Source organism: Wyeomyia smithii, chromosome 1, assembly GCF_029784165.1.
Source record: "Wyeomyia smithii strain HCP4-BCI-WySm-NY-G18 chromosome 1, ASM2978416v1, whole genome shotgun sequence".
Taxonomy (NCBI): domain Eukaryota; kingdom Metazoa; phylum Arthropoda; class Insecta; order Diptera; family Culicidae; genus Wyeomyia; species Wyeomyia smithii.
In genome coordinates, this window is record NC_073694.1 from 117,717,064 (window position 1) to 117,728,739 (window position 11,676).

An 11,676-nucleotide genomic window follows, 5' to 3' on the forward strand; every position below is an offset into this window, starting at 1 on the left:
TGCATGGCCCCTAAGCTAATGATCTCAAATTTAAAAGCTGAGAGCGACGTTCTATACCAAGGAGGAGATGCTAATATTAAATTAACAAAAACTTTAAAAAATAAATTCTGTATAAAAATCAAGTAGAGAAGAATGAATTCGTTTAAATATGATCTGCAATTAACATTTTCACCATCCAACCTTCTGAGTTTGCTCGATACAGATTTTTTGGCCCGAGATACAGATATACAGATATTTTCAAAGAAAAATACAGATATAAATGTGGCAACCCTGTTAGTAGTAACAGCGGTTTGGTCACCATGTCTCAGGAGCAGCGCGGTTCTTCTCAGCGTGTGTCGCCAGACTGCTATTATTCCCCCACTGTTGGGGCAGCATAATAATTACCATCAGCAAATCTAGTTTTAAACAGCTAAATGCCTTTTTCAAGGCAAATAAACAAGTCATTGAAAGTTAATAATTTTTGACAACGTAAGCAAGCGTTCTGTGCTGTGGATCCTAGCAATTTAAATCTGTTGCGGCCGTCTAATTTACTGATTGTGAAACAGCTTTTACAGTTCGTGTTTTCAATGTCTTTATTTCCTCACTGTTGAGGCTGCTCAAAGGTTACGATCAATACCCGATCATGATCAGTAAAATGCCTTTTTCAAGGCAAATAAACAAATAATTGAAGTTTAATAATTTTCTGACATCAACACAAGCAAACATTCTTTGCGGGATCCTAGCAATCAAATACTGCTGTAGTTGTCTAAATTTTACTTTATTTAGTTAATACCCCACTATTGGGATAGCACAGAGGCTGCGATCAGCATAACCGATTTTAAGCAACAAACTGCACTGTTAGAACGCATTTTCAAAGGCAGTTAATTCGACTATGTAGAACTGATATGTAGTCGATTCAATCAATCAGCATGAACAGAATTTCGTCGTCTTCCAGCTGTCCAGTTGCAACATGATGCAACACGCAACAGTGAGCAAACGAAATCGCTTGCTGGATTACAAACCGTAATACGATACGGGTTAAAACCGTTGCGTGTGTGAGAGCACCATCGGTGTTTATTCGCTGGATATAAAAATCAAATGCGAATTGTGGAATAATTCGTCTAAAGAAAATTACAGAACGGGAAAACAACAGAAAGGCGTGGCCTTTTTCGTAGCAACTTTCGGCTATAAAAGAGTGTTCCTGGTATAATCAGCTACATTCATTAGTCGGAAGGTAAGCTGGCTGGACCGTCCGGTCTGGTCCGGAGCGCGGTTCTTCTTAGAGTGTGTCGCCAGACTGCCATTATCCTCCCGCTGTTGGGGCAGATTGCCATCAGCAAATCCAATTTTGAACAGCAAAATGCCTTTTTCAAGGCAAATAAACAAGTCATTGAAAGTTAATAATTTCTACAACGCAAACAAGCGTTCTGTGCTGGATCCTAGCAATTTAAATCTGTCGCGGCCGTCTAATTTACTAAATGTGGAATAGCTTCCACAATGCATGTTGTCCGTGTATCTCAATTCCCCCACTGTGAGAGCAGCACATGGGTTGGCGATCAGTAACCGATTTTGAACAGCAAAATGCCTTTTTCAAGGCAAATAAACAAGTAATTGAAAGTTGATAATTTTCTGGCATCAACACAAGCAAACATTCTTTGCGGGATCCTAGTAATCAAATTGTTGTAGTTGTCAAATTTTACCTTATTTAGTTGATACCCCCACATTTGGGACAGCACAAAAGCTGCGATCAGCATAACCGATTTTGAATAACAAACTGCCCTGTTAGAAAGCATTCACAAAGGCAGTTAGTTCGACTATGCAGAACTGATATAAAGTCGATTCTATCAAACAGCATAATAAACAAGCCGTAATACGAAACGGGTTAAAATCGTTGCGTGTGTGAGAGCACCATCGGTGTTCATTCGCTGGAAACAAATATCGAATGCGAATTGTGGAATAATTCGTCTAAAGAATATTAGAGAATTAGACAACTGAACAGAAAGGCGTGGCCTATTTCTAAGCACCCTTCGGTTATAAACGAGTGTTTCTGGTAAAACTAGTTACATTTTTGAGGCGGAAGGCGAACCGGATGGACAGTCTACACAACATTGACTGATAGTAGCGGCAGCAGTAGCAGCTGCAGCGGGTTGCGCTGGTAGCTGTTTCCGAATTTGCATTCGGATTGAACATGCTACTTGAACGGTTGGTCACATGTCTCTGTAGCAGTTCGTTACCTCTCAATGTGTATGGTCAGAGTGCCTTTATTCCTCCATCAGCATATCCGATTTGGAAAAGCAAAATGCCTTTTTCAAGGCAAATAAACAAGTAATTGAAGGGTAATATTTTTATAAAACACAAGCCAGCATTTTGTGCTGGATCTAAACAATCAAATTTTGTCGCGGCCCTCTATTTTACTGAATGTGAAAACAGCTTTCAAAGTGCGTGTTGTCAGAGTGCCTTATTCCCCACTATCAGAACAGCACAAAGGATGCGATCAGCAATCGATTTGGAACAGCAAAATGCCTTTTTCAAGGCAAATAAACAAGTAATTGAAGGTTAATAATTTTCTGGCATCAACACAAGCAGACATTCTGTGCAGGATCCTAGCAATCGAATTCTGTTGTAGTTGTCTAATTTTTACTCTATTTAGTTAGTTCCCCCACTGTTGTGGCAGCACAAAGGCTGCGATCAGCATTACCAATTTTGAACAACAAACTGCCCTGTTCTGTTTGAGCGCCTTAACAAAGGTGATTAATTCGACTTTACAGGAATAAATTGAAGTCGATTCAATCAATCAGCATGAACAGAATTTTGTCGTCTCCCAGCTGCTCAGTTGCAACACGATGCAACACGCAACAGCGAGCAAACGAAAACGCTTGATAGTTACAAACCGCAACACGATACGGGTTAAAACAGTTGCGTGTGTGAGAGCACTATCGGTTTTTATTCGCTGGATACAAAAATCAATAAAACTGAACAGAAAGACGTGGCGTATTTCGTAGCAACCTTCGGTTATAAAAGAGTGTTTCTGGTAAAATCAGCTACTACATTCATTAGTCGGAAGGTGAGTTGGCTAGTTGTCAGCAGTAGCAGCAGATATCAGCACTCAGTAACAGCGGATTGCAGTGGATAGCAGCGGGTTGCGCCTGTGGCTGCCTTTAAATCAAACAAATCACCCGCCCGGTGGTTGGTCACCATATCTCAGGAGCAGCGCGGTTCTTCTCGCTTCTCAGTGTGTGTCGTCAGACTGCCGTTATTGCCCCACTACTGAGGTAGCATAAAGGTTGCCATCAGCAAATTCAATTTTGAGCAGCAAAATGTCTTTCTCAAAGCAAATAAACAAATATTTGAAGGTTAATAATTTTTGACAACTCAAGCGAGCAATCTGTGCTGGATAGTAGCAATTTAAATCTGTAGCAGCCGTCTAATTTACAGAATGTGGAACAGCTTTTAAAGCTCGTGTTTTCAGTGTCTTTATTCCCCCACTGTTGAGGCAGCACAAAGCAAGCATTAGTAGACTTTATGACTCATTAATGAAACACCTAGAACAATGCATTTGTTAATAGTGTGCGTAGTTCTACGTCAGTTATGCGGTCGTGTCTTGGATACAACCTCCTACTTTTTTTTTTGCGCGGACGCATCAATGCGTATAAAAAATAAAAAATTATACATTCTACGCATCTAGTGCATATTCGAAGTAGCGATGCTTATTGTTCCCTAGGATAACGGATAGGCTTTGTAGGTTACCACTCAGCGAAAGCAGATGGTCAGGCAGCGGCCGGACAGAGTGGTAACTTAGTAATTACAATTATAATTACAACTGGACATCTTTGCAGAATAAGTTTTGAAAAAGTGGTTCTCCCCATATAAAATTGTATGGAAACATAAAATATCGGGCGCGAAAATATAGTTCCACCGGTCGATCCAAAGAGTTACACAGTATGGCCTATAAGAAACACGAAAAGTGCATGGGAGCGAGAAAATAACACCATCGCTTCTTCCCATATAACCGTGTCCCAGTCTAACGAGTAGTTAGCTTTTACCGCTCAGTGGGACCAAACTGAAAGAAGACGATCAAAAGGCTTCTCCGATGTTTTAGCACGTAGGTTGCTTCGGAAAAGTTTCTCAAAATAATGTGACGGTATGGCATTCGTTACAAATATTATAATAATGAAGGACTAGCGTAAAGATAACACTAACAATATATCTGCTCATAATTGAAGACTGGAATAATGTGCTATTTTTACTCCAATCGAGAAAACAGTTTCTCGTGACACTAACTCCTGGGAAGACAATCATATTTTGATGTGCGTGAAAGGATAATCATGTGTCAAATTGACTCCCGACTTTCAAACAGTGGAAAATTCAAATTTTACTTCATAAATTATCAATGAATGGTCGTTACGGTGTTAACACGTCGATGGATCACAAACACCAGAATTCAGGTTTCAGTATTACTTTATTGATTGAGAACATAAATACACAATGTAATATTGCTGTGAGCTAGTAAACCTCGCCGAGGAGTCAAATTGACGCATAACGTCTTTACGGAAGCCGACTTGTAAAAATGCATTTGCAGAGGCAGAAAATGTAATACCATATTGGCTAATATCCAAAATAATTGAAAAGTTGGCTGAAGTTCTTGTGGGTACGGGCGTCAAGTGAGCAATCGTAAGGTTCTTGCATCGAATTTCGCCTTTTCTTCGAAACATATTTGAGGCGACAAGATTTTTTACGCACCGTTAAACTAATGATCATATGATCAAAATTTGTAACTTTTTTTTTGCTTTTCACATTCTTACACATGCTACTTAGCTCTTTGATTAGAGAAGAGCATTGAAGAGAAAATTCAGATTTCTTTTCGGACTTGATGAAATATACATAACAGGAAAGTGAATTTTGAGTTCATCATGAATTAATTATGTTATTTTCTGGGCTTGGTGGTTGAGCTCCGATCTCGGGTTCTTATAGCTTTACGGAATCCTTCTACACGCAAAAGTTGGATGGTGCGAAACCAGTACAAAATTGTGCGTTCTTAGCGCAATTGTTGACGTAATTCGGAACCAGTACAATGATTGCGTGTTGGGCATAACGCAATTAATGCTCTAGCGTTTCTCCAATGTATTTGGCAGCTCCAAACTACTACACCTAAACAGTTTCAACTGGTATCAAGCACATCCCTGTCACGAACGTCATCCCCATACATTTCGCTTGAAGCCGTTTTTCTCTGGCTCTCTGGCTCGATTATACGTCAAAAAGCTGTCAGTGCTTGCGAAACAGCCGATTAAGCACCGTCCATGCGAGATCAACTGTTGCTGCAAGTGGTGTGAAGAGATGCAAAAAGCGAAAAACGATTGTTTTGTTTTGAACGTTTTATGGATTTTATGCCATAAATGGTCACGTTCAAACATGTTTCAACACGTTCCGGATAGCCCTACATTAAATATAGTTAGAAGCACGCAAAAAATCCGTACAGTAACACATGCGGCACAATGAACGGAGCTTATGACCATATTTCCAACAGTAGCGCCATCATCATCGGCGGCGGCTTCAGGAAACTGTTGCCATGACATCGGTCTAGTATCAAGCAGCATTGCAATGCGAGCGAGAAGCAAAACCATTCTCCTCCTTTCTGCTTGAGGACGAGACATATGCTACGCTTTTCAAGTCTTTTGCACACACGCTTTTGAGACACTTTTTCTTCTTCATGCATTCCTCTGAATCTGTTTAAAGCATTGAACGTTAAAATATTTTTTTCTCAACTGTGGTAAAATAAATATGTACTTCAATTGTCTTTACAACAAATGTAATTTTGTGTAAATAACCTAAGTAATTTTGCTATACACTAATGTCGCTTTTTACGCGGGGGATACGTACCCGCGTTAAAAAAATCGCATTAATTCCGGAATCCGCGTAAAAAAACGCGTAAATTCCGGAACCCGCGTCAAAAAAACCCATGTAAATTCTGCAATTCGAGTGAAGAGAAACCAAAATCCGCTTAAATTCCGGAATCCGCGTGAAAAAACCGCGTAAATTCTGCAATCCGAGTGAAGAGAAACCGAAATCCGCGTAAAAACAATGCGTTAACTCCTGAATTCGCATAAAAAACCGCGTAAAAAGCTACGTTAGTGTATTTATGCACGCCAATCCAGCACGCAAGATTGTTAAAATATGCCATTTCGCGTTTTTCTTATTCAACATTCATTTTCCTATGTCCAAACCTATCTTTAAGCGAATGCAAAAGATTATTTCCCTGTATCGCATTTTTCAACCCAAAAATAAAATTAAGAAAAACCACCTCCGACCAATGAGGACACTTTGAAGAAAGCGCTATACCTTTTAAATAAAATCTGTTGGTTGCAAATTCATTTTTTCATCTCCAAGATAAATGAATTGAAAGCTACAATTTGTTTATTTACCGTATATTGCAAACATCGATTAATAAATAATTTTTAAAATTTATGTAACCTTATTTACCGAGTACAGGAATTATTTATAAGCAAACTACCTGTTCGGTTATTTTAAAAATTTGGTTATTCAGATTGGAATATTTTTAAAATTCCAGATAAATGAGACAGACGTCGCAAATTGAGCATGGCGCTGCCATTGTGCTGCCATGCATCTTCAAAAACCGAAAAAATATGAGCAATATGTTCCCTGTCGTCAATCATAATAAATTCAACTAATAATAAATTAAACCGTCTACAACCTCGAAGAGTTTTTGAACCTGAGCCGGCAGTTCAGTGAGATGTGTAGTTTGTGCGGGTTGCTCTAACTGTGGAGTTGCATATCTGCTATATATGAGCTAATAGAACGACCGTTCAGCAATTCTCTGCATTCCGGGCAAATGAACATAATTTTGCCAAGTGCGAAAAGATCTTTGCACACTCTACTGTTAAAACCACAGCATTGTTGGTTTATGTGGTAACAGTCTTCACAGAAGCCACATCGGATTGGTTCGATATCATTGACAGCTTGTTTACATTCTCCACACAGTTTCTTCTCCATTCTGTTTTGATTCATTTCGTGGCGCAAAGAGCGGCAAAATTCGACGAAAGATGTGTTTTACTATCAAACCAAAACAAAGGTAGCCTGTACAACTTGGCTGGAGAATCCACACAATAAAATTGCTCGTTGGCGGCAGCAAACTAATGATTCAACGATATTTCACAACGTTCGGGTGATTTAACAAGTACACTTTACTATACGCAGGTAAATATCACAAAGGAATAGCTTTGTCTCTTTACGAAATGTAAACTAGATTGAGAAAATCGAAAAGAAATTCACCATAAACTCAACGAAACATGAATTTTTTATATGGAATATGGTATATCTAGAGAGAGTTTTTATAAAAGAGAAACGCAATTGCGTTTTTATACAGTATGCTAGATGGGTTCTGATTACACTGAACGGATTCAAGTGCCATGTTCGATTTGAGGGTTGAATTCGACTCCGAACAAAACCTTTAAAAAAATATAAGAAAAGCAAAGCCTTGGTGTTACATTCCGTATCGGAATTCGACCTTCTGTTTTACTATACACAGATTTCGCAGCCGACTGTTAAGTGTACAGGGCAATTGCGGGGCTAGGCGCTACGATCCTACTGACACTAACAGTCTCTCCCGAGCCGGGTTTCGAACATACGACGACTGGCTTGTTAGGCCCGCATCGTATTTCGAGACCAGCTGGGATCGATCTTTAAATAAATATGTTTCATTCAAATACATCATGCATTTTTTGATAAGGTTATAATCGAAAAGTCACTGTACGTCTATTTGCTTTTTTAAAATTTCCCAATTTCCACGTACGTTCTTATATACTGCAATTGTATACGAAAATGTGTTTTCCAAATTTTTTGCTCCAATTATGCTCTAAATCGTTATAGCTCTGGGTCGTATCAAAAGATCGTAAACTCGTTTTTTATTTTATTCAAAAATTTTATATTGTTCCAATCATATTGAAGGACTTTTTTATTGGTTCTCAGGGTGACAATTTCTAAAAAGGAGTGATATATACATATTTTCTTTAAATTTCAATTTTTAAATAATTTGTAACTGTTGAGTTGTTGGATCGATTTTAAATTTTTTGGCATTAAATTGAGGGTAGTTAATGGGTCTTGCAAGTTAATTAACTATGCGAAAATCATGATACAAACCGTATTTTGTTAATTTGAGACCCAGAAAATTCTATCGTTTAAATATTTCGGATTCCTCCTTGGACTTCTGTTTCTTGGATTAAATTTTACCCATGGGCGCAACTACGGGGGGGCTAAGGGGGGCTACAGCCCCCCCTAGCAAGTTTTAAGCCCCCCCTAGAATTTCCCAGAGAATAAGTAGTCAATATAAATACATCCCATACTTCCTATCAGAGCATCAAAATCAACACAAATTGAGAAGTCATCATTCATTGGCTGAGAACTAGTACTGTGCCCAGGATCGAATCTCAAACCTAGCTCTCTTACTTACCTCACTAATAAGATGAGTGCCGTGGTGGCTCGTGCTGTATCAAGGAGTTGTTGCCATGCTGCTCGGTTTTGGGGCTGTGTTTCGCCAGTTCCTCAGACGTCTCATCACCCGCAAGTCTCTTTCGATCTGGTCGAGCCATCGCGCACGCTGCGCCCCCTAGTCCACAGGGTTGCTGAAGAGAAGTGATTTCACAGGATCATCGTCCGGCATCCTTACGACGCGACCGGGCCACCGCAACCTATTGACTTTCGCCAGCTGTGCAACGGGGTTCTCTCCAAGCAGCGCGTGCAGCTCATGGTTCATGCACTGTTATCCGTCGTCTGTCTGTACTCCACAATAGATAGTCCGCAGCACCTTCTGTTCGAAAACTCCAAGAGCGTTGAGGCCAAGAGCGTTGATGTATCGATTCCGTAGAGAACTACCGGTCGTATCAGCTACATCGTCAACTTTTTACTTCGTCGCACTAGACTCGATCGAAGTGGTCATGCCAATACACCCACCACAATTGGTGTGTACGTTTGCATGCCTGAGAAAAAAGAGCCGTCGTAGAGAACATGGTCAATTTGGTTTGTTGTACGTTGGTCAGGTGATCTCCAGGTGGTTTCGTGGTTGTCTTTTTGGGGAAAGCAGATTTTTTTTCCGTGTTGGGTATTTTATCACTGCGACCAATTTTTTGACCTATTGTTACAAAGCAGGTTCTTCGGACTGCCAGTCTGCGGGAAGCTGCGAAGTTGACGCATCCCTGGCCGTTGTCGTTCGTGACGGTGTGCAGCACCTCCCTGACACGTTCGTAGTCTGTACTTGTGTATACGCGGGAATGAAATGGCATGTTACACTGCTGTGCTTCACACTGCTATAAACAGCGACATCGATAGATTGGGCAACACTGAACGGGAGTGAAGAGCACGTCAGATATCTTCTCTTTGCGGCCATTGTTGTTTGGGGCTCGGCATCGAGGGGTTCGTCATAATGGAGGTACTGTCAAACTATAGGAAATGAGATTACGGTGTCAGGGAGGTGGTGTGCAGGCTGTGCGGGCTAATCACCGGCTTATATATGTTTTCCTTACCGACCTGAGCGTTCATGTCCCCAATGACGATCTTGATGTCTCTACGTGAGCAGCTATCGTAGAGTTTCCCCAGCTGTGCGTAGAACGTTCCTTTCTCTATATCGGCACGTCCTTCGAGAGGGCAGTAGGCATTGAGGATGGTGTAGTTGTAGAACCGGCCTTTTATCCTCAACAAACACAACGTGTCGCTGAACGCCTGCCACTTGATCGCACGATTCTTCATCCTGCCCAGCACTATAAAACCGGTACCCAGCTCATTGTTTGTGCCGCCGTTCTGGTAAAATTGTGCCCTGCGGCCACAAATTCGCCGTACCTTCTCTCCTTTTCGGTAAAGCTCCTGGAGCGCAACGATGCCGAACTGGTGAAGTTCTAGCTGATCCAGCAGGATACGGTCGGCATCCGAGGCGTTAAGCGATCTACTGTTACATGTACCGTGTTTTTATCGTCGGCCTTATTTCGTCACTAGATCATTGCGGGTAATTCCGGTTCGTTTTCAATTCTTGATTGTTCGTAGCATGTTTATTTTAGCATGCTGCTTTACTAGGGCTGCAATACCTAGTCTCGCGACGGGGCCGCCGTATTGGGTGTAGAGGCGAGACACCGCATTTCATAGTTCACCGTCCACTTCGGATCAGTCGCTGTTCGAGCCGCCCCCATCCTGAGAAAACAGACGCTCAGACAAGCTGCTCTCCAAGGAGAACAACTACCGCTTCCCTGTCAGCATACGACCAAGTTCCCACCGGTTCCCCAATCTTCTCATGGTTGCTCGTATTCCAGTCGGTTCCACGTGGAGTTAAGAATATGGCATTATGCCTTGGACCACACTGGGATCTATTTTATACCGACTAGCACGGGTGTACTGCTGGTACGCACTGCCCAGCCGTTTACCAAACCTAGTTCGCCTCAACATCGAATCAGTGTCAGCTGAAAGAGATGGTCAAGATATTCAATACATCTTCGGAGATTTATTCCCGATTGAAGTGATTTTGTCTTCTGTTACGACACTACTTTATGCGTTTTTAAATAGGCGCATTGTAACTCTTTTTCCTATTTTTTTTTTAAATGAAGTGTATGAAAACTAGCCCCCCCCCACCCCCCCTAGAAATTTTCTTTAGTTGCGCCCATGATTTTACCTAAAATGTCGAATTTCTACGGAGGTATATATTTTTATTGTAATATATACCAATCGATTTAGCTCGACGAATTAAGCAATGTCTGTTCGTGTGTATGTGTGTTGTCTGTGTGTATATGACGCTCCATATTTATACATGCATATCCTATTTTATACATGCGTTTAATATATTTGTTTATATTTCAGGATTTCAAAATCGTTTCTCTCCAGAACAATTAGGAATTCAAGCGTCCAGTGCATTGGCATACAGCATTTGCGAACTTGTGATATATATATTGACTCTGTACATTGCTAACATATCAACAACATTGAAAACGCTGGATTTATTGGCTTTGAGTGGTTATAAATATGCATCAATTGTGTTTATTCTACTCTGCAGCATACTTCTTAGAAAAGTTGGTTACTATCTCTCATGGTTATATGTCAGTGCTTGTCTTGCATTTTTTTTGGTAATCTATATACAATTCATGGAAAAAATATATTCATATATACAAATATATTTTTAGCTACGCACTCTTAAGGCTAAAGTGCTATCGGAACCAGCACAAACCCACGAACCACCTTCTTACGATCCATATCGTCAGCAACAGCAACAATTTGAACACAGCGTGGGTCGTAAAAGAAAGCTGTATTTTTTATTTTTGGTTACCGGATTACAACCGCTGTTGGCGTTTTGGTTGTCGATGCATTTGATTCCAAATGATGTAGTTGCAAATGTTCAGTGATTTACAGTTTATAACAGAGCTGTTACTTATTCTAAATGTTTGGTAATTTATGTTTTTTGTAAAGCACTGTTAAAAAAATAACTAAGTAATCGATGTGTGAATGTTCCATTGTGTACAACTGATAACTAGAAAAAGAAGGAATATCCCAATAAATGTTTTACACCTCCGAACATCTTAAATGTAGAATATGTAGGTATGTATCATTGACGATGCGGCTTACTAAACATAAAATTTTTCCAGTCTAGTGGAAATACTAGGGACGATGTTTGCAGCACCCTCTCAGATTCCAATGAAACTTTGTGGGCGA

The 11,676-nt window shown here is 40.4% G+C and overlaps 1 protein-coding gene across 2 annotated transcripts in view; it reads left to right on the plus strand.

Annotated features, from left to right (window-relative positions):
• LOC129719236 (protein YIF1B-B) overlaps positions 1-11,470 on the plus strand; it is a 34,782-nt gene extending 23,312 nt beyond the window's left edge. For both annotated transcript variants that reach the window (XM_055670739.1, XM_055670740.1), the window contains exons 4-5: positions 10,831-11,093; positions 11,151-11,470. In XM_055670739.1, the coding sequence (XP_055526714.1) occupies positions 10,831-11,093; positions 11,151-11,369 (482 nt within the window). In that variant the 3' untranslated portion in view covers positions 11,370-11,470. The remainder of the gene's footprint in view (positions 1-10,830; positions 11,094-11,150) is intronic.
• Positions 11,471-11,676: the final 206 nt, after the last annotated feature.